Source organism: Echinococcus granulosus, assembly GCF_000524195.1.
Source record: "Echinococcus granulosus chromosome Unknown EG_S00019, whole genome shotgun sequence".
NCBI lineage: Eukaryota > Metazoa > Platyhelminthes > Cestoda > Cyclophyllidea > Taeniidae > Echinococcus > Echinococcus granulosus.
In genome coordinates this window covers 688,419-712,097 of record NW_020170399.1, presented here as the reverse complement: position 1 = coordinate 712,097, position 23,679 = coordinate 688,419, and the positions used below count along the sequence as shown (strand labels likewise).

Here is a 23,679-nt window from a genome sequence, read left to right as displayed (position 1 = left end):
CTCTATGGCTCTTGACAGTGATAGAAATTAGGATTTAAGCCATTTTTAGCTTCTCACCAAAGCCTTCGGCTAATTCCAAATCACGTTTTGGGCAACACGGTAAATCCGACATGGTTGGTTCACCTTACAGACGTGGGCGTTGACCGTGGTAGTCGACGTGTTTATACAGGCAATGCTGGCCAAGTCTATCAACAAGGTCCAAATGCTGGATAGGTCTGCTCAACCGTAACCTAAGGGTGGTGAGATGTAACGCACCCGTTTTGCGAAACTGAGACGATTGTACGCCAAAATACTGCAGCTACCGGCCTTTTAACGGGTGGAGGGCTTGCCAACTTTTGCTCCGTTTTACTGTTAACTTAATGGAGGCCATTATCTGAACTCAGAAACGTTCTCGTCGTCTAGCCAGGACGACCTAGAGCACGTCAAATGGGTCAGGATACAAGGAACTAAAATAAAAATTGCCATGAAGTAGGAGAAAAAAAGTCTACCCGAGGTTGAATGCTAGCTATCAAGACCTATTCGGCACAGTTTGCAGTCACAACAGGGATGGGGAATCCAAACGGAGGGCAAAAGCCCCAGAATAATGTCAAAGCCATCTAAAATGATCTTAAAGGCGTAATCTCCGGAGGTGAATGCTCCTTCAGAAGGAAAGAATCATCAATGTAAAGTCGCCTTAGCTGAGCTGCGGTTACTAACATTCACCGTTCCTCCGCGATAATGGGTCAAGTCCCTGTTCGAATGTCTAAACATGATATTTGTGCATAAAAGGATATATACCTGATTTGAAGGAGGAAACCGACACGAAACAGTCAAAAGAGGAATTTAGCTCCTTAGAAATGCAAAACATTGATGGATGGTAGAATAGAGGTATAAGAAGGTCCTGGTTAAAGATGAATGGGTCTACTCAACTAGTTGGTGTCGGGGAAAAGCCTGTGAGGACGCAAGGTGAATTGAAAAATCCCATAAGTAACTATTCACTACAAGACCAATGGACACGGAGGAATTTCAAGCTTCCAAGTTGTCACAGCGTTTGGTATATCAGTTCCAACTCTAGTGCAGAGCAAACGGCACACAGAGATGGCTCATTAAACAATCTTGAACGTCGACACAACTATCTTGAAGTAATTTTCCAGAACAGCAATTACGTCAACTAGCAGTTCGAAGAGAGTACGAAAAAAATGAAAGTGCTTGAAGCATAGCTGTCAAAGACGAGTGTGATTAATTGCTTCCATGAATCAAAAAAGAACAAGCGTGCAGAAACAAACAGATCATATTTTAATACATTGAAACCTAGTATACGCTGTTAAATTTGAAAGCGCAGGCGTACAATTAGGTGGTTAAGAACCATCCGACTGTAAGCTGAAGGCGCAGGCGTGGTTTGTAAAAAGGGAAGCGGTAACAAAAGTCACGAAAGGGAGGAATGAAATGGGTCCATGTGGACACACAAATGCATCACAGACAGTCGGGGCAAAACTAGGGAGCCCTGTGTTTGGTGTTTCGCCTAAGAGAAGAGGATCTGAAAGGTACAGGAGGAGGAAGAGAGGACCTTCCAGCGAGGGAGGTAGCGGAGCGCGTGTTTTTGATGAGGCTCCTGATGGGTGCTTCGGAGCCCACGCGAAGTCTCGGCTTGGGTGGGGCAGGTGGAGGGGGCAAAATAAAGTCCCTCTCCACCTTCCCCATCTCCGCCTCCGTAAAGTCGATAAAGGACTGGTTATGATAGAAAGAGGGCTGACAGAACACCGAGTCCTCGGCGTGTGTCGCTGAACGCGAGGTCAGGGTGCAGAAACTGCTAGTTGAATTGGTGAATTTAGCCAAGCTCGAGCGCAGGGTGTGGTGGCTGTTTAGAGAATGCAGTTCTACCAGTCCGAGGCCAGGCAGTGTGGAAGCAAATTAATTCCGATGGGTATTAGAGCACCGAAATGCAAAAATGGGGTGGATGGACGAGTGCGTTGAAGGATGGAGGGATAGGTGAAGAAGAAGACAAAAAAAACATCCATAATTAACTCGCATACATTTGCATAAACTATCTGACCTCCCTCGCTCCATCTACCAAGTTCTATCCGGACAAAAACTCACCTGCTTTCAGGGCTGGTGCGTAAATGTGAAGAGATAGTTTTGTGAATTAATCAAAGTCATAGTTTAGAAGAGTATTTTGAAAAAAATAAAATATTAAAACTATTGAAGATTAGGCTTTAAATGGGCTCAGGGCAAAATTGTCAACAGGAACTCTGCATCTAGATGCAATGGAAAAGCAGGTCAATTTGTTCGACAATACTACCTCTAAAAAAGAGGTCCATAAAATGGATAGCTGCTATGGAGGAGGCGCTCAGGGAAGCAATGTGTGCAGACCATTCAGAAAAAAATGTCAAGAGGAGACGCCCTAACAAAAGTTCATTCGGCGGCATCTGCGACGTACAAATTGCTCCGGAAGAAGTGTAACAGTATGCCAGGCAGCAATTCAACCCACCTTCTGCTGCAATTTAATAAAGCAGCGACTGAATAACTTACTTGCCGAGGAATTGGACATTAAAGGTCGAGGGTTAACCATTCTTTAGACTTCCAGTACCCATATATTTCAAGTCTATGATGACGTGACTTGGAGAGGGTTGAATTTGTTCCCACTTGAAGAAGGACCAAGTAATTCACCTGCTCAAACTACAAATGGATGGTTGATTCAGTCGCTGGATGAATCATTCCAGTTTTTTACTCAAAACTGGAGCACATGAAAGCAGGCAATGAGACCATCACTGGTGCAGAAAGTGGAACACTTCCGCACTTGAGAAGATCACGTCCGTGCAAAAAATGTCCATCAGCCTCAGCATCAAAGGCGAAGTTCAAAGGGCCCCCAGAAAGCAGCCTGAAATCACATCAGCTAGGGTGGGAAAGCGTGGGACACTGACAATAATTGCACAACTAGCCTTTCAAACTTCATTCGGAGGTAGCACTTGCTGTACCTACAATACCCATGATTCTTCTACTAGGGGTCAAGGCGCATTTGTTGTGAAGGCTGAATTTCTTACAGAAAACAAAACTCGGAGGACTACAAAGAGTTTCCCAACCGCGAAGCTAGACATTCTCCTAAGACAAAACAACTTATTCGCTCTCCACTGGTGGAATGAATGTGTCATGTGGGTTGAGTGACAAAATCTTGCATTGAGATCTTCATGTAAATCAACTTGATGATGGGAATGAGGGGTAAAAACAAGTGAACCCAGCAATCAAAGCCTCCTTCATTTCAAGTTACCTCCTTCAGTTTAAACAGGACTTAACACCTTGTTTCTCAATACAAGTAGTTAACGCTTTACACAAGCAATGGTGGATTGCGACAATAAACTTGGCCAGCTTATGTCTCTTAGGATTACGCGTCGGATTTTCTACACCCCAAAGTAAACAATTGTCTTTTTAGTATCCCCCGCATAACGGTTACGCAGAGGAGCAAAAAACAGGACTTAACAAGCAGGAGTTTGGGTAGAGGAAGCGAAAGGCGCAGACTCCGAGATTGGTAAAAATGATAATGCGGTTGCTGACGCACCAGCGGGCAAAATGCCCGCACTGTACCTTACTTGCCCCCACGACTGGATAAACAAATCCCACAGCAGGGCAGATCCACAAGTTGCAGGTAAACTTGCGGTCGATGGGGCTAATGACGGAGTTTTCACTTTTGACAGCTAACCTCACTGACAACTTTGAGCTACACTTTTCAACCACCAACTGACATGTTTTGAAGGGTATGTGGACGATTCCATTAGCCCATAAAGCCCAACACATACATAACCAAGAATCGACGCATTTCGCAGAATGACAATTCGTCTTCAACGCTAGATCGCCATAAATAATTCATAAACGCCTCCAGGCCAGAGACGTGTTTGTAATGCCAAATGGGCGTCTACCAGAGGAGGTGACGCATTGCCCGGACAGGTAATGAATGCCATGTCCACACCAGTGGGGCGAAATGGTGTACGCGCGCGGTCCGGGGTTGTTTGACCGAGACGGCGGACAGGCGAATCGCTCCTGGTGTACCCATACGGTCAGGATGTTTTTTTTCCTCAACAAAATAACATTTACCCGCTCAGATCAAAACACTATTTTTGCCTTGAGACCGGTTATAAAATATGGGAATGGAAACGTCTAAAAATGTTCCGCTAATCATGGATGAAAGGTAGGAAACTCGAAAATAAATAGCTCAAAAGACTATTCTTAAACGACCGTATTCTTAGATGAGTGGAAGCACCGGTGATTTTTACAGAAAGTCCTGAAAATTACTAATAATCTGAGTAATGTGGTCATGGGTCCCTCTATGCAATGGACAAACTGTCACCTCGCCGGAGATTTGGTGAAGAGCTTATCTAACCAATTTTGCTAAACGGTACTTTTTGGAGGAAAAACATCTCCGTATCAATGCTTTTACCATACTGAAATATGCATCCAAGTGAGAAACACCTCACTAGCCTAAAAAGCCAGGCCTTCATCTTTTATTCATCAAGTATTGTTTTAGAATCGCTCAAGCCGTGCGATTTAGGCTTGTGCTAAGAACCTGGGTGAGGTGAGGGCTTGGAATTAAAACAACGCAACACGACACCACTCATCCAGACAGAGGTGGGCGTTGTCACAGGCAAAAAATTCCTGCGATAAATACGTAGATCCTTTTACTTCATTTTCTCTGCTGCAAAATTACTAAATAAATAGTAGCAAATTAAGGACCAACAGTTTTTGCCAAGTCTACCACTCTCGGAGCCTAACAAAGGTGGTGGTGGTGGGTTGGATGGAGCTGCGTAATTAAAGGGCCTTGAAAAACCGGTTAGGAAAATGACAAAGAGAAAGGTAATTAGGCGAAGGCTTGGCTTAAGAGAAAGGTAGGGCGGAAGTAAGTCATTATAAAGTTTTTTTTCCTTCTTTCTTTGGCAGGAGAGTCACACCTCACTGTCAACTTCAACGGCGACGACAGCGTTTCCGCCAATTTACGCACAATTTAGGAAACAAGTGGACGGCTTGCAATACCAGTTACCACAAGCCAAATGAAAAAGACTGAGAGAAGGTATGCAGGATACTTGTGAGACAGGACTGGACTGCAAGATCTCGTGTTTTATCAGTGTATTAAAACTTTTGCAAGCAATTTGTCTGGTTCGTTATCTTGAGAATGGTGGAGAGAGATCGAATTAGCCACCCAACACGATGTGGGACAAAAACACAGTTGCGGTGGTGCAGATAGTGGTCTACTGATAACGTTCAGTCTGGAGCTGGAACTTAAAACTGCGACGTGGCACTAGATCTCGGTTGAAAGTGTTCACATTAAACAGTTTTTTTTCCTTTACTAGATGCTGGGTTAGGTTTTTGGAATCTACGTCACTAGAAGGCGGGGCCCGATAAACTACCGTCGTCGTTTCACTTCTCAAGAGGAAGAGGAGAATTTTAACCGTCAAAAATGCTTATCACCTCGCTTTCAGGTAGAGTAACAATTCACGATAGTTTTGAGAAGAAGAAGGGGGAATTATAAAAGGAACTAATGAATTTTTATGAGGAACGAATGAGCTCTAGCAACCGAAATTGTACACAGAGACCGGGTACTTAGATGATTCACTACCAACGTATTTTGGAATGCTGCCAATTAAGAGACTTCAAGAGCCTCCGCATCAGCTAGCGCAAAAGCAAGCGACCTTCTCAAGTAAATCCAAAGGCCGCACTAATCGCGAAGGAGTAGGTGAACATCCTGACTCCTCTACTAGTATCACTCTTGTATTTGACCACTCAGGCGGAGAGAGTTTGACGTGCATACTTATGCGGATTCAAAGACATGGTAACAAGTCTCACGTGGATATAGAGATTCCAAGACTCTCCTTCACCTGCACCGACAGGCAGTGAATGAGTGAGTGGTGAGAATGGAAAACTTGCATCTTCAAAATAACCGTCACTTTGATGGCGTTGTTGGGTCATAAACAAAAAATTGGTGATCTGTTTGGTCGTACTACTTTAAGAAATGTTAAAATAAATTGTACAGTGAGTGGACGAGGCGTGTGGGGCGAATCAGCTTTTCTCCTTTGGATAGACTAACGCTCGAGCATCACGTGAGTCACTGCATCTGTGAGGAAGAAGTAGTTTGTAGCACGGGACTTTGGAGAGGGAGGGAGGCAATATTTTCAGCAAGCACTACTAACCACAGACTACGCTACGTCTCAAAGGAAAGGCGACGCAGGAGAAAATTCAAGAAATTGGCTGCAACAATCGTATGGTCAATTCCGGCATTTCCTGCAGAAGCCGAAGTCGTGAGAGAACATGAATGTACGTGACTTCTTCTTCCTCACACCTCACAGCAGTGGGACTGCCCCATCATACACACGGATTAAGACAGCTTGGAGTGGATCCAATGCCATTTGGGTCAATACGGTGTTACCCTTGACGAAATTTATGGGTCACTTCGCGTTGACCTTGATCGTTGATAATTAGCTAAAAAGAGGTGGGCAATATAGGGCTGTTCGGTTCAATCAGAGGCTGGCAAACAGAGAGGACGTGTTAGGATATCGCCCGACAAGTTTGACAGATGTAGCCATCAATGAAATGTCAGTTTAAAAAGATGAAGGGACACGTAAATATAGCGAACTGACCTGCGCTAATTCACATAAAAAACACACAGCCCTTGTTTGGAAGTAAATAAATCAGATGGGAGTGGCATGTGAGTCTTCAGTTTAAAGATGGTAAATGCGAACGCCATCAGAAGATTCAGATTTGCTTCGCCTTCTTCCAGCCTAGCTCTTATCCCGGTCGAGTCTTTTAAACGATTTTAATGTTTTCGAGGCGACAGATGCTGCTGCATTCGAAAAACTCTTCTTCCAAGCAGACGGTAACATTGATTACAGCTGCCCCAATCCCTTTTGATCCTTCAAGGAGGGAGAAAATTTAAATTACAAGTAGAATATTTGACTTTGATTTGTAGTGGCCTTTCGGCATTCGCTACCTAAACCACTTCGCATCGGGAATTTTTTTTTAAGAAAACATGGTCTGCCTTAGTAGGCTAATTTTATTTGCTTAAACTGAACTTCCGTTCCACATTCCTTTCTAAAAAAAAACACCACGTCCCTCGGTTATTATAAGAGCTCAACCACTGCAACATAAACGTGCAGTTATAGAGCACTCACCAGTGACCATGCGATCGAGTTCGTCCATCTCGACGGAGAAAGGGTCCTCCACACCCGTGGAACTGCCACGGGGTCGGGAGTTGGAGGAAGAGGTGGAGAGGGAGGGTCGGTGGGGCGAACCCGGCACCGAGTAGACGCTCCCGTTCGTCACCTTCTGATCGGGCTGAACGTGCGGTGCGGATGCAATGGAGAGATTGTCCCCTTCATCTATGGGTTGCCATGCCATCGCGTCTGCATCAACGTCGGGAGCGTTCGACGGCATAGTCGAGGACATGTAGAATTTGCGATGGGCAGCATATGTCAGCTTATTCAAGTTGGTGTACACGGGCGGAGGGAGTGACTGATCCGGATAGAGCATTGTCTGTGGATCACCGCCGCGTGAGAGGGCTAAATGAAGGGACATGCTGAGTGAGGATGGAACTGTATCACCCAAACCACTTTAAAATAGGTGATTAACTCATCCTATCTGTACGTCGATAGTTAATATTCTGCTTGGATGTTATTTCTTCTTTCATCTTCAGGGAAGTCTCGACGCGCAATATTGGTGACAGCGGAAAGCGAGCCCAATTCTATTACTGAATGATAAATCTTAACGTGACGGAAGAAGAGCATATACTGTGGTTGGGAGAATTTGTGACGTCTACCTTCGGCAACTACCTCAGTCCCGTGTGATGAAGGAAAGGCATTAACAATTGAAGCGATACTAGCCATGAACCATCTGGAAACGTTCATTACGGGGCTGTCCACCGCACTTGTGATGACAGAGAAGTGATGGATTTGGGGAGAGACATTTTGATTGAGGATGCTATCTTGTTACCCACCAAAAAGTAATGAGCTTGCGGTCAGTCTACGCTCTTGGATGATTGCCGTGACAAGTGAACGGCTTCCACAGGGAAGGTGTGATTAAATATTGCTAAAATTGAAGCAGAAAACATTATGACTGTCTCATATTTGAATGTGGGATCGGTCAGGTTGCGAATGGTACGATGCCTATGAGACACAAAAAATGTCTAATTTGCATTTTGAAAATCAGATTCGCTGGTCTAGATGCAAATGCGCCACATAGCCAAGTGGTGGAGACTTATTTGAAGGCCATAGGCAGACACTACAACTGATGGAGATAACGCCAGTATTCTTACAACTGGTGATGGACATACTTGATGGCATGCATATTGCTCTTTCCCCCAACGCAGCTCTTAAAAAGGACAACACTCCAGAGCCAGCGGAAATGTCAAGAGATAGCAGTGACGTTGCAGTCAGATACCTTCTCGGTTTTACGCACGGTTGGTTCGTGGGTGCTTTGTCTTACAGCAGCGATTACGTTGTGATGGTGGATGTAGAAGATTGATCAAGAGGAGCGCCGGAGAGGACGCTCAAAAAAGGAGAGGGGCTTCTAAACACTTTACTTGTTTAACTCTCGGTTTTGCTTAAGCAGGTACTTAAGTCTCGGTTTTTGTATTTTCGCTGGGAGGCTTGGCCACCGGGTCATGCCAGTTAACCTCTTGATCCTCCTCTACACCAATAATACGTCTTCTAGCTTAGCATTGTGACCCTTCTAGTCTAGAAGGAAGTCTCAATGCACCATAGGGATAAATGTAGCTAAATTATGATAAGCTAGAGAATATGTTATGACGTGCGGAGGCACATAAGTAACATTCCGCAGGAGACGTCTAATTATTTTGTCAAATAACCTGACCATCCATCGCTAACGTTAAGTCGGGTAACTTTTCCTTGAATAATATTGTGTAGTATTCTTCCCCCCCTAGATTACAGGGCTCGTCATTTATTGGTAAGAGGGAAATCATCTACACGACCATAAATTAGCGACGACTTAATGGACAAAGACCAAGTGGACGTGAAAAAGGGCACCTCCATCAGAGCTAAACTAACGATAAATCAAGTCATAAATGCTTACGTATGGCCTAAGGAGCGTGTGACAATTTGACACGTAGTTAATAAACTCAAGATCACTGATACGACCGAGAAATCGGCCTGAGACGAGGAATGACAGTAGAATGATTTACGGCAATGCCGAGTTTCAGCTGAAATGCTGAAGCGAATAACACCTTCCCTTGAAAACGGAGCCAAGGCAACAAACGCGGACTAGGTATCCGTTACTTTGAGAAGCTTAGTCAACTGTACTCTCCGAAATATCACGTCGAACGACTTCTGACGGTGTGGCGGAGGAAATAATTTTTTTTTCACTTAAGCTTTGTTCCGAAATGATCTAAAAAGCGTTATTGCGTCTAGACACCGGTTGATATGAATGGAGCGTAGGTTGAGATATTTATGCAGCAAAAGTTGAATCAAACCACAGGGTGAAAGTAAACACGAACCGACGGCGATATAGACATCATAAACAAGATCACCTTGAGAACCGAAGAACGACGATTTAGTCTGCTATTCTAAATATGGGTTTTATATCTACAAGTAGGCAGGTTGAAAAAAGGAGCCAATCTGCCGAATTCTACCTCACGAAAGGTGTAGCTAGACTTTAAGTGTGATGGATGGTCGACACACCCTGCAGAGATGCAGAAAAAGGTCCAAATGAGTGAAGCTTAAGGTAACCCATACCCCATTTGGAGGCATTTCCAACCTAAATTTATGCCATTCTCTTCGCACCATGGACACACGATGACTCACAGCGGAAACAAATCTCAACAAAATTTCTCGCTTTAAAAATTAAAAAGGCCTTTCTTCCTTTTCACTAGCACCTCAAGTATGCCATCCAAGTAATTTAATCACTGTCTAAAGTAATGTACAATGGCGTTGAGATTCACCTGGAATGGCTTGCAGACCTCACAATTTATGACACTACATATTCCCCTGACGACAAGATGACGCAGTCTCCTCCTTTTTGAAAATATACTTGAATAACATAGGGAAAGACCGAGATTCCCACATAAGTGTACCCACATTTCATTCTAAATTAAAGTTGGGACCTGACACTGATCTGTGCGAAGCTTTCGGGTGAATTGCTACAACACGAGCGAACCAGGAGGAGCATCTAGAGATCACGAGAAACATATAGCCGGTAAGTGGAGCAGACCGGTTCCAGCAACGACGCACGCAGACGGGCATTCGACGCACTGGCGCAATGCATGAATGACTACGCGACAGGTTGGGAGCTGTACACCGCCGCAAACAGAAAATAGGAGGAAAATAGGGCAAATTAGATCGTGAAAAGCGCCATGAAACTGTCGTCTTTCGAGAGACAATTAGGCTTTGTGTGCCTTCATAATTTGATTCATTCTTGAGGGAACCAAGTGTTATTTCACAAAGTCTCAAATGGAAAGTCGGAAGATTGTTGGAACGTGAGGTCCAATTGCTGCAACGAAGTGCAAGGAGTGCGTCTCTGAACCGGTTTAGTCTTTCTAAAACATCTTGACGCAAGTTAAGCCATTCCATGCACTCTCGTTTAGATACCATAGCCGGTAACTTCGGCATCGACATTATAAAACTATTTTAAGCGCTCGACATCTACGAGACCACGATAAACTTATCACAGAAAAGTGTAGCCAGCAATATACATCTCAAGCATTTATATTTGGGACAAAATTCATTGTTTTGAGTTAAGGCGTCATCCAGTACGTGGTTGAAAAACACATCGAAATCCAAAAACTGAGTTCTCGCAGCGAAGTCGTAAAAGTCGCTACAATCTCAGCATTAAGAAGACTTATCCAGACTGCGCGAAATTACCAAAAGTAGGAATTTGAGTTGAATAAATACGCCAGTGGAAACGTGGAGGCTTAAAACGGGAAACGTGGAGGCTTAAAACGGAAAACGCTTTGGCTATTCCAAAGCATTAGAATACGAGAATCTTTTGCATGGAGTAGCGGCAGCTATTCATCATGAATTTATCAACAGCCCAGCGAAACTAGCACCGATGAACATAAGCAATGTCAGCAGTTACTTTTCCAATAGTACGTGAAAAAAGGTAAGCGATTATACAACGGCATCGTCCGGAACAGAAATGGGTGCTGAAGTAAGGAACATGGATGCTAGATAGGTCGAGTAACCACTTTTCGGCATTTGATACTTATAAATTCTTAACTGGGGGAAGCCAGTAAGAGATCATTACCCCTTTTAACTACCTCACGCGAAGGCGTTTTCCCATTTATTGGGGTGGTACACTTCATGGGAAAAAGTGGCAATTTAAGGGAGGTTATAAATGGCGATACCGAACCCGTCTTTTACTAGAATACACGCTGCAGACTCACATCGATGCTCGCGAGTGAGAACACTGGAGAGAGCCGGTCGACCCAGTTCGTCACTGCCACTGAGAGCGTTTCCGCCACCACCATTTGAGAGTCTGCGCTCATCGGAGAGTACGCCATCATCCGAGGTCTCATCATCCAGCGTGCCCGACGCTGTTTCTTCCTCTTCATCTACCTCCTCATTCTCATTCACCATAGTTTTGTCGCTGACTTTCATCTCATTTGCCTCCTCACCGGCTGACAAGAGCGCATCGTTAAGTTGTTGCAAAGTACAAGTCGAGTGTCGATGATTTGAACTCGGCTCGGCTGGCGTGACAGCGGAGGAAGTGTAGAAGCTGGGAGCGTCCTTTGCACTTGAAGTTGTGGTCTGTGGACGTTGGCGAGCGGGTGTGGACGCTGTGCAGGCTCCATTGGTGGTTGGGCGGCGGAGAATCACCTCCTCGGCATCGCAGGATGTGACGATGCGTTGAGGTGACCCATTAATCGTTGGTCGACCTACGGAGGCTGAACGCGGTCCAATGTCGTTCTATTTTGGTTGTGTATGAGAAAAAGAGGATTGTTTCATTCTTCATTTAGCGTTCAACTACCAATGATGATAGCTTGCTTGTTTGGAAAAACCCCTTGCAGCCCAAATTACCGATAATGGTTGAAAAAGTCCAACGAGGTACATCGCCTTTTAGGGATGGTACCATGCTTTTAGGAAAATGGTAGATATTATTCTCAAGTAGGCTAAGATACGGGTAACAGCAACTATCCATTTGTGCACAGGCAACAGAAAGAGAAGGACACTTTACCATTATCTCACACAAAAATATCAGTTCTTCGATCCGGGACTTTTCCCAATGAGGTGGTTTTTACAGAAAAGTTGTATAAGAAAACGAATTCCTCTGAAATTACCTCATATAGGTGTGTTGATAAATGTTGTTTCTAACTATGTACTCAGTTAGAAGCGGTCATCACTAAAACGAAGACTACTGAGCCACAAACAATTTTGATCACGCTCTTCCGTAAAGCACGGCTTGAGTTCCCGCTGTCGTAAAACCGGGCACTATGAATCCGCAATTAATCTAATTAGAAATCTCGTAAACTTCCACAAGTCACTGTCACAAGCAGACAAGCCTACAATGTGGTTGTTTCGTAGGGTTTCTCACGCCAATCACCACCACCTTCTCGTAGTGACGACAATGAGGTGCACGCATGGGGGATAAAAGAACCACTTGTACCAAAGAAAACAAAACGAAACAGTCATCCCGTTCACCCTTGAATGGGATAATACAAAACACCTTCGACACGAATGCGAGGTAGGAGGACACCGTGAAATCAGTGGGAAGTAGAAGCGGGAGCATCGCAAGGCTTGAGTAGAAAACGCAATCTTCGTCCGTAACATCCAATTGGTGACTCACTTGCCACTCCTATAAAATTTGTTACGGTATGAGAAGTAAAGAAGCACCCGGGGTACTATGCTGCCTCGTCTTGAATAATAATTTAAAAACGAAAGCTTCCGAGCCTGTGCTCACAGAAGTGGCCTCCTCGTGCGTGGCTAGATGAAGATGTAGCTTCCGGCTGTTGGCAAAATAATCTGATGACTCCATAAAATTGCCCATGTGAATTTAATGAAATTTTGAAAATTCACTTAAGAAATCGGCATATAAAGGACCACTCTCATACAAGTGAAGGCATTAGCAACGGATTAGGAACAGCAATTTACGATCTGGCCCTTCAAAATCCCTCAGCGTTGTGTTGAGTGCGTCTTATCACTGGAGTTCATCGAGCTCAAACGTCCAAGCACAATTTTCGGATGCCGAAAGAGAAAGCATAAGTCAAGCAGGTAAGTCCTCCAGCATCTAACATGGAGTAACCACGCCCAAGACGGTTATTTTCATCCCACTTCCCCACTGCTTCGGTTTGCTTCCACTTTTTGGAAGATTAATCAGAAGTATGATTCCCTCCACCAAGTTAAATGACCAATTTTTGACCGCGCTACTCTCCATCGGAAAACCCTGGTTGAACTCCATAAAACCACGTTCAACGCACTTTGGCAAGATTTATTGCCTACAGTTACAACCGAGGGAACATTTATCTGCTCTTACTAAGCCACATTTAATAACGCGTTAAACCCGAATTAAATTTCCCTCGTCTCGAGTATGGAAGTAGGAACAGGTCTACCTCTCGCCTAGGGGAATATTTAGTGAGAGACGGGGAAGGGAGCATTATTATGAGCCTTCCTTAACGGAGTAGTGTAAAAATATCATGTATGATTGTTACGGCGGAAGAAGAATCTTTTACTGCTTGAACAAGCAGCGTAGAGCGCATCACGGCACTGCTTATTTATTCCTCTATATTCGTTAAACAAATCCCCTTTCGCATTTAGAACTAATTTCACGTCCTTCAAATTCACCGACACTTTAAGAGAAGCGATTGAAAGGAGTTCTTGAAACTGAAACTGCACTACTGTTGAATACTTCACCTGAAGAAACATCGAGATGCTCTCGTAAATAGCCTACGTCCATCTGTCAACAAGAGCACATGCTCGGCCCAAACTTGGTGAACCCCCGCCCTCAGTTTCTGCATCAGGTGTAGCGATATAAATTTTGCTTTTTTTCAGAAGCTGGGTTATTTACCTTTTGGCAGCACCTCCCTAAAGGGACAATGCGATTAGGTCAGGTGTGAATCAAGGACTTCCTTGCCATAGTACTTTCTCTCACTGAAAAGATAACCTCAAGTTGGTTGCGTGATTATGGATACTATAGAAAAAACCAAAATTTGCTAAAATTTTGGTAGAAATGCCACTGCTTTACACAAAATCCACTAAATTAATGACCTCTCCCGACTTGTATTAGCCGGAAGCTAAACAAATGGAATGCAGCAGACGTTTTTGAGGTGTCGCGCCATTTGCTGCCATTTCAACAGATCCATAATGGTTATAGCAATATCTGTCTCAGTCGCGTTTACGGTGGGAAATTGTTTTTCGCAAAGCAAGTTAATGTAGAATGGCCAAATGGTGAATACATTATCCAAAAGTCGTGAAGACGTAATGAAAGTGAAATGAACACTCGCGTGTGCAGTGATCCAGGAGGGAGGACTTGGACTCTTCAAAAATTCGTAAATAAAGTGAACAAGAATTTGAACGTCTTTGATTTTAAAATCAAGACTGCATAACGCTGGCCAAAATACCAAAAAAAAATGGAAATCAGTTTGTGCGAACCGAGATGGTGGTTGAGGGCAATGAGAAAGCCGACTCTGAACGCCCACCTGCAAATCGCTCAAATGACCGTCTCCATGCCTTAAATAATTACAGAGCAGGTAAAAAATACATGGGAAAATTTATTCCACTACCAAAATTTTCAAAAGGGTGGTAAGTTTGTCAATCGGAAACCAAATACACCTCAAAATCTTTGATAAACCCACCTTAAATGTAATGAGATGTTGCTATTATATTAGGACATTTTTCGAACGAGGTACTTAGATACGCTTTCCCCTTGCTTCTGTTTTTTTTTTCTAAAATCCCTCCAATTAAGACGTGAAAATGCGACGACGAAAAAGAGAAATGATTTCCCTGATCCCCGAGGTAAAAGGGTGCAGTCAATTGGAACACGCCTCCAGCTTGATATTCAAAATTGCTCAGAGAAAAAGAACCAAAACAATCCTTGTGGAAAGGCCTTGTTCAGACTGAAAACTAAATTTGCGAGCGCTAGAAGTGCCAGCCTCCAAAATTGTGTTTAAATGGATAAAAGAAGAATGAGATCAGGGTGAAAAAGAAACACAAGCTACTAGTGAAAAGCCTGCCTGCATTGTCTCAGGCGAATGAGTTGTGAAATCGCTGATTTTCAAATTAGGTTGGATAGGGGTTGCGTCACGCTTCTCATAAATGCCGTTTCCCCTTTTCAACCACCAGATTTGTCTAATTTGACTTCCCTAATAAAAGATTGCCAAACCAAACTGACCAGCAGAAGGAATACCCCAAATTCTACACATTTAAAGCAAAATCCCCGCTTGTTTTTAATGGGTCTTTTTAGGAAAAGCATGCACCGTTTTTTTCAGGCATGCGATGCCATGTGCGCACTGCGGATCGGCCGACGATATTTTGTCCATTTTTCGTCCATTGTTAACACAAAGACGCAGTTTGTTACGCCATCCCTCATGCCACAGCTTGACAATGATTTGAAAAGAAAGAAACCGCTTGATGCGGCAAAGTTAGCAAGACACTCGCGAAGTTGCGCTTTTGCAGACATACGGATTACGCACAGCCTCATGACAACCGCACCACAGCATGTCATGTACCGCTTATTACTGTCTCCAAGGCATCAGTGTGGTAGGCAATGGTAAGTTCCGACGCCAGAGTGGTTGAAGTGAAGGGCGGGGTTGCGAAAAATCACACAGACATTCTGTGAGCGGCAGAAGAGGGAGACGATGCAGCCTGTTTCAAGGTAAGCGAATTTGGAGACGCCTGACACGGAAACACTCCAGCTCCTACTTGAAAGTTTGAGGCTAGTGGTACTACCGCGGTCAAATTAACACCACTTTTTCGTAGTAACATACAGAATCTTTAACTAGGTAGAAGTAATCAAACTGTTTGTTGCCGTATCCTCATATAATTCACTCAAGTGCTGAATCACAATACCGCATTTAAATAGGAACCAATGCTGCCGCCAATTGAAGAAGGCACACCGAATTCGACAAGTTGTCTTTAAACGTCTCTAAAGACAACGTATACAGGGAGAAGAATGATTAATTTGATTGCTGTGATTAAAATGCCTCCAGCTGAACTAATCATGCCTGCATAATGCACTGAAGAAGAAACATTCACGAGAGTAAATTCCATTAGCGGATCACTAGGCTAGCTTTATATACATTTCCTTCCTTAAAGCAGAACCTCACCTGTCCCACAACACAGGAAAATTTCTTAGTTCAAATGCTGTTCTTAGATTATAATGAAAATGAACAGGTGATGTAGTGACGGGACTTTAGTTTTCGCACCAAGATCAAGAAATGGTATGAACCGAGTCGTCTTTCTTTAAATACTCCATTGAGTCATTAAACTACATGTCGGGAGGCTATTGTTCAAAAATGAAAATATGCGTGAACCTGGTGGGATAATTAAGCAAGAGATTGGTTGATTCCTTTGCGACGGCGTACACCTCGTTAAGCCAGTCAGTCCCACGTCCGCCTTCGACTATTCAGTTGGACACGCAGCCCAGGCGGGCATTTGTGTCAGTAGGCAGGCTAAACATACCTGCTGCACCGAAAACCACTCATTTCGAGGTTTATTTATAAGAAATTGAATGTCACAAACCATGGTCTGTAAATGGAACCTGGAGCGCCTCCCTTTTGCCGACAACCACACTAATGGGCTTCAATACTCGTATAGAACGAGAACGTAGGCCAAAAAGTACAGTTACTGGTGAGGCGGATTGGCAACACAAATCATTTGACTAAGCAGGCAAGGCACCTTACAGAAATGGCAGGAACTACCGCTACAAAGGCCGTTTCAAGTACCATTTATCCTTTTTGTTTACAAGCACCACATATTGTCAAAGACACTGGAAACCTCGCTACATCGCATTAACATAAGAGACACGCTCTACGTCCTACCGAAGGCACCAATACGTTACAGGGTTAACCTGTAAAAATAAGAAACCTTTTCGACTGGAAGCCATAAAAACGGATACGCCTCTGTGAATTGCAAATGGCGCCGCACTTAGGAAGCAGCGAATTCCAGGGCACCAAGTAACACCATTGTTAGTCATCAGGGCTGCATTGATAACGGGACGAGACAAAGCATGCATGGTCCTTCCAGGAAGCCTTATCACTGCATTATAAACACCTCGTGTTATGCTCAGTGGGTCAAAATGCAGAAGTTTAGCGCAACAGAGGCTGTTAGTTTAGGTAGGAACATGTAACGAGCGTATGGAAGCACCTTTTGGTAGATTGGCGACAAAATTGCAAGTGTTTTTGCGACTGTTATCACGTATTTCAATTTGTGTGGAGAGTGTTAAAGATCACCGATTGTTTACCAAAGCCGGACGCCCAAATGGAAGAGAAGAGCTAAGGCCTATGACCCATGAAAGAGGAGCGTGAACGAATAGGCGCCATAAACGAAGATTGCATCAGAAGATTTGGACTGAAAATTGTGCAAATTTCAAGATGGCAGTCAACTAACAAACGCAGTGTGTGCATGTGTGTGTATTTATCCAAAAATGAGGAGGAGGACCACGAATGAAAGGAAACCTTTGGATGGAAAATGGCATTCCGAAAACGAGCGCTTTTTTGACGCCCACTGTGGCACCAAAATAAAATACGACCAAACCAGCACGCAGTCTAAACACCTGACATTTGAATTTAAAAAGAGGAAACACCCAACTTATGACAAAGAGGCCATTTAAAGGACAAAGCACCTCGCTAGATGAGTGATCAGGGAAAGCAGGAAATACGAAAGGAAGTCAAAACTTGAGGAATCAAATCTCTTCGCTTCCATCTGTCAAACAGCCTACGCAAAGCAGATGTGAAAGCGCTTCGAAAGGGCGCCAAAAAAGCACTTTTACTTTTTCACTTTAAAAGTGAAAGATGTAAGTGGGGACAATTAACAAGAAATCGCTCGGCTGTTGTTGAATGAGGTTATCCTAAAACTGCATTATAAAAGTTATGCCATCAGCTCAAATCAAAGGTAGGATTCAGAATGGTGCGCCACCTCTGTAAAGGTGAAAACGTGAAAACTCTTTAGGAAATTACAGCTCCCCCACACAGTGTACAAGCTACTTCCCAAAATCCTGTTATCCAGATCCAGGGAAAGGAACTTGGGCTTAAATTATAGTGTAATTAATGTAAACGTCAAGATAATCCACCAATGCGTTCAATCGGTTGTCATACTCCTTTTTTCGCAGTGGTAGACGCTAGCAGGATGGCGGTTGGGTACCGAGATGTCAGTTATAAAAAAAGTGGAAGGCTTGCTACAAGCGAAGCTGACAATCCGAAAGGCCACTAACAAACTTCACCATACTTGCCAGCTTGGCAAGACGTCAATACGCGGTTGCCTTCAATGTGGTCAAACAAACCCAAATCAAAAGTGTTGGTCAATTAAAATGCTAATTAAATTGGAGGAGTATTGTTCGCTGTTAAGAAGACTCATGCCAGCAGGAAATTTCGCTAACTCCGGGTCAGTTCGTGAGTTATGCATTCGCTATTACGGCGTCTGTACTAATCGCATGGGGAGGCACCAGTTATGTCGCACAGATTGCAGAACAGTCCAAACCTTTCGCTTAACGACGTAACAACCATTTCACAAAATGGGACATGACCTCAAAAATGACTTGTGCCGCCGAATGACCTCATTCACGAGCACAAAATCTGTAAATGGGGAGTTTCCTTCCACGAAGAAGCCTGCCTACTTGAAAAAAGATTAGAGGCTGTCCTTAATAAAATGCTTATGCTTTCAGAATGTCGCCAGAGTTTTAAAAGAGTAGGCCGGAAGCAGCCTTCTCGGTAGTCATGTTATCAGGGCGTAAAAATCAGCCAACACAACAGCTGAGGTACCCAAGTCTGCGTAACCTAACTTTGTGGATCCATAAACAAGATCTGCCATGAGGCATTTGAGAAGGGGTTATAAAAATAACCACTGCACAGAGAAAAAATTGACAGAAACTTAACATTCCCCTCTCCGACTGGATTTGTAAGACAAATTGCCATCCTCAAAAGTTGAAGTTTAAGGTGTACATTCGGTAGATGATAGGTTCTATGATGGTGGCTTCGGTTAAAAAATTCCAAAAGCGATAAGGAGATAGATTTTGTGAACTAAGCCTGTGCAGGTAACTCAATAAGGAGCTGCTCTCTGGTGTTTTAACACCCTCTATTGAAGTTCTTAAAACCTTGGAAAAAGTAAGAAGTTGGCAAAATATTTCACGCTTCTTTGCATTTTACAATGTTCAAATGAAGACCAATTAGTGCAAAGTCAACGAAGCATAGCAACGACCCGAAAATCGCAGTTACGAGGTCTTAAACCCTAGTCCGAGACGGCGTTACGTCGGGTCCGATACGCAAGCAAAAGGCTTTGCCATGTTAAATGTCCACGGCGGGATATGATGTAATAAAAGGAAAATAAACTCGGCAGAATTAGACGGACGCCTAATGCTAGGCATCAGGAAGGAGCGGACCAGTTAGAAAGACATGCTTGTCATCTCGTTTGATGGTAATCAACTAACAAATTAGCGGGGCTTACAAGAAAGAAACGAGTTAGCTCCCTACCTACATAAATTACATAAATTTCCCTTAAGCACCTTGAAAAACAAAACCGGAGCAGATACAGATGTGACCTGATTGAAAAAGAAAAGGCAAACCAAGACCACAAGGTTAGCGACACATTTTTGGTCGGGAAGGGAATAGATTCAGCCGTCCATCATCACCATGAAGCGACCCCTGAAAAGACGCACTAACTCCACAGTAGAGGCAGCAAAGTGGACCATTTGCATGTACACAATTTATTCGCCCTGAAAGAGGCATTTATATCGCAAGATCCGAAATGGATGGGAGAAGGGAACCGTGTTGTCCAGGAATATAAATGAATTCCCATCAGTATCCAAATGACCTATGGGAGGCGCGGACTGTAGGTACCGGTGATATATGGGCGTTGTTGATTTACGTTTAACCACAGGTAACTCCTTTCATACGATGGACTGCAATAGTAAAGGTTTTTGACAGTATTTTTGGATGAGACGACAGGGCCATTCAGTTTCAACACGCGAATTCAGGATCCGGCCATAAGCATATCTGATCTACCTGCAATTGTGGTGAGGCGTAGGAACACTACCAAGATTGAGTGATTAACGTTTGGTTCATTTACTCGTTCCAAAAAGTAGGAAATCGAAAAAAAGTTTAAATGAAAAAGTAAGAAATTGACTATTGATGCTGTTGAAGTGAACAACACGTTGGAGAAGGCTAGGTAGCACTTCCGTCTGTGAATGGCTAAACATAAACCTATTCATCAAACATACAACCGGTGTCGCGGCTGACCTGAGGGCGGGACTGCCTAAGAATAGCCGTGATCTGGTTTTGCGGACCGAACACGCTGCTGCTAGTGCTGTGGACAGAGACCTGGCTGGAATTGGGACTGGCACTTAAGCCAATCGGCTTGATACCGACTCTCCCGCCACCACTGCTGCTCCACCCAGAGGAGGTGGAACCGAGGCTCTCGGAGGCAAGACTTGGAGTGGCCTCTTCAACTTGAGCTTGCTGTTGTTGGCGCTGCCGACTGGACATGATCGCTTCAACGGCGGAGGCAAAGGCTTCTACCTCGTTAGTGCCGGAGGGGTGAAGGGGTCGGCTCGGTGACACCGGCACCCCCGCCTTACCCACCGCCCCAGCGTGCGCCAACACCGTCTCCGCCTCCTCTAGCAGGCAGCTCGGGTCCTCCGTCGCAGTGGATAAGGCGGTGAAGAGCTCGTGCAGTGTAGAAATCTCACCAAGGAGGCTGGTTTCCGTCTCCTACAAACGGTACAATAGTAAAAACATCCCTCAGTGATTGTGCTAAGTTGATTGAAACGCGGCTTTTAAGACCTAGGTGTAGCTGAGGTAGATGAGTTTCAAAACGGATTATGAAAGCAAAATTTTTCCCTTATACATCCCGCGTGGCCTCATTACTTGGTTGGATGCATTACTCACTTCAAATACTTCTAATGTATTTGAAACAGTAAGCAATCTCAGAGGCTTAAAGCCTATGTATGTAATGTAGTCACACCTAAGGTCATTCTTTATATCAGGTTAAAACCAAGACAGTTTCAGGTTAAAAGTGAACACCGTTTACAAGAGAGCTGGAGGTCAGAGTTTAAATATGCCACGGTGTAACCTACTTTAATAACAAAGTAACAAGGAGGAATTTGCTTGATCGAGAGGATTTTTAGAACATCGGAGTTTTGCTAAGGTGGCGCCGCGCCTCTACTAATACCGGCCCTGCGAAATCACGGTTCTATCATTTGCTTAGTAGTCCTAAAAGGGCAACTTCTGGTTTGTTTAGCAAAACCTATTTCACTTGAAAAGAGACGAAACACGGCCTTGTTTGCAGGGCGAGACCGATGGTAAGCGGACGTAATTAGAAAAAAAGGTAGCCAATGATGAAATCACCTTTTGGCAAACAATTTTAGTTAAAAATCCAATGGCTAGAAATGGAGCCGTTCTAACGCAATAGCAGGACTGGCAAAGTTATCAATCATAAAGAAGAAAAAGAAAAAGGAGGAAGAGGAGAAGGAAAAGGAGGAGGAGACATAATCAAACTACACTAGCGATTGGCTCTCGCCTCCAAGGGCGCTTGGGGACATAAGTTGCCCCCATTGGACGATTTGTGGGCACGCATACCGTAATATCAGTAAGGAGGGATGCGAAGCGTAGGACACCAGATCCAAATCGTAGGAGGGAAACCGTGAGGCAAAACCGGGTTCCCGACTACTGAACACTTTAAAGTTACTACGGGTGAAAATTTGAGCACGATTTGCATGGGTAGCGTGAACGGATACTAAAAATGAAAGTAGTAGGAGATAACACAAAGGGAAGTACAAACATTCTAAGTATCACTGGTAAATTGCGCTGCCTTTGGGAGATTAAAATGAAGAGGCCAAAGGTGATAGACGCCTACCTGAAAGGTTGCGGAAATTTTCGTTAACCAGTGACCCCACACATTAGGAAGAAGGCAATCACAAACAGTGAGTCGCAAAAACAAGCGGGATGCTCTGATTGGCACTAGCGAATCCTTCCAAAGGTAATGTCTTCATTAACTGACGGTAGACTGCGATTTTAGGACGAGGAGGTCAACTAGAAAGAAGGCAAATGCCGCTTTACCTTGACGGCACCAACATTCATCTTCTAACCAACTCAATTACGGACTGCAGAAGTCTCTTTTTACTACCCAAACAGGGATCTGGAACATAGACATTAATCAACAAAATCATTTTTTCGCAACCGTGCTTTTAAACTGAGTATGATACCGGAAATTCCTATTATAATTGCATCCAAGAGGTTAGTCTGCTCTTCGGCGCTATCCCCTTTTCTAATTGCAATCACAAGTTGAAAAAAATGCCCAGCCAAGGGCGAAAAGGATATTTGCGATCGCCTGGTGAGAATTAACGCTGCAAATTTTGGACCGAATAAAACCAGAAGATACTTGAGATCCTCATATTAATCATAGGTTAAGTACTTGACCGGATTCTTTTCCGGCAAAAACTATTTTCGCTTAGTATTTTTTTACGAAAATATCAAACAGAAAATAGGCGGGACTAGAAGACCATAAAATTCACCTTGAAGCATCACCCAAATCCATTCTAGTTGAAGGGAATCATAGAGCTTCTCAAAGACATAGATAATCCTGAACTATAGCCACGGTATGGTAAAGTTCAACAATAAGCGTTTCGACCGGCTTTGAAGGCCTGGGCGCCAACACACCAAGTGATGTCATCGGAAGACGAATTTAAACCAGGTTGCAGTATTTTTGACAGCCATCCCACCAACACGCAGCGTGATTTCGGTACTTTAAGTGGATAACTGACAATCAAAAGTCAAGCCATGTGTAAAGAATGGGCCTCGTAATGGTGGGAAGAATTGCAAGCACGGAGGTGAAATCAGTAATGAGAGGTCAACAAAGTGTAGAGGTCTATCCGGTGCATTGCGGTTTTCACAGGAGAGGGCTTTTGCGGTTAACGAGACTATATCACCAATGGTTGACCTTCTGGCATGCAATACAACATGAAAGATGATCAAATGAACATGTTTCTGTTCACGTTCGTGAGAAATTTCGGGGCTACAACAAGTGTTCGCATGCTCCATACTTAAAGTTTCCACAAAGAAAAAACGGGACTTGTAATAGTGAATGCCGGAAGATTCAATTTCAATTCATTGCGCACCAGATCATCAACACACCGACTCACATGGAAGAATATGTCTGTAATCGTAAACACACCACCTGTTCGCATTTCTGTTTCTTTTTAAATTGTATGCACAGACATTCCACGCAGCTATTTTCGTTAAAAACAGTCTACCCTCTATAACTGTGGGGATTTGCAATATTTTATAAATGCAAAAAATCCGGGAGCGCTTTTTAAACTGCCTTTTAGGATTTGTATAATGCTTCACATTTTAGTGAAGGCATTCGTCACTACAAAATTATATTAAAAAAACATGGATGTCAAGTCCAGAAAAAAATAGCAGTGTACAACATTTGAGTGCCAAAGATCATGACTTATATCGCATCAAGATACAGAGGCTTATTTGTTATCTTCGACCAAATTTGTCTTTGGATGTTGTTCGGCAATACACTGTTACATTAAATCTTAAATTACTGCCATTTGGTCGAATAA

General features: G+C 43.7%; 1 protein-coding gene across 1 annotated transcript in view; it reads right to left on the bottom strand. All coding sequences in view use genetic code 11, as the record gives it.

Annotated features, from left to right (window-relative positions):
• EGR_03610 (Metastasis suppressor protein) overlaps positions 1–23,679 on the bottom strand; it is a gene marked incomplete at both ends in the record, with an annotated part of 29,301 nt that overhangs the window by 4,697 nt on the left and 925 nt on the right. Inside the window, 4 exons of the mRNA XM_024492859.1 lie at positions 1,547–1,760; positions 7,131–7,517; positions 11,351–11,842; positions 20,332–20,821. Of these exons, the coding sequence (XP_024352742.1) occupies positions 1,547–1,760; positions 7,131–7,517; positions 11,351–11,842; positions 20,332–20,821 (1,583 nt within the window). The remainder of the gene's footprint in view (positions 1–1,546; positions 1,761–7,130; positions 7,518–11,350; positions 11,843–20,331; positions 20,822–23,679) is intronic.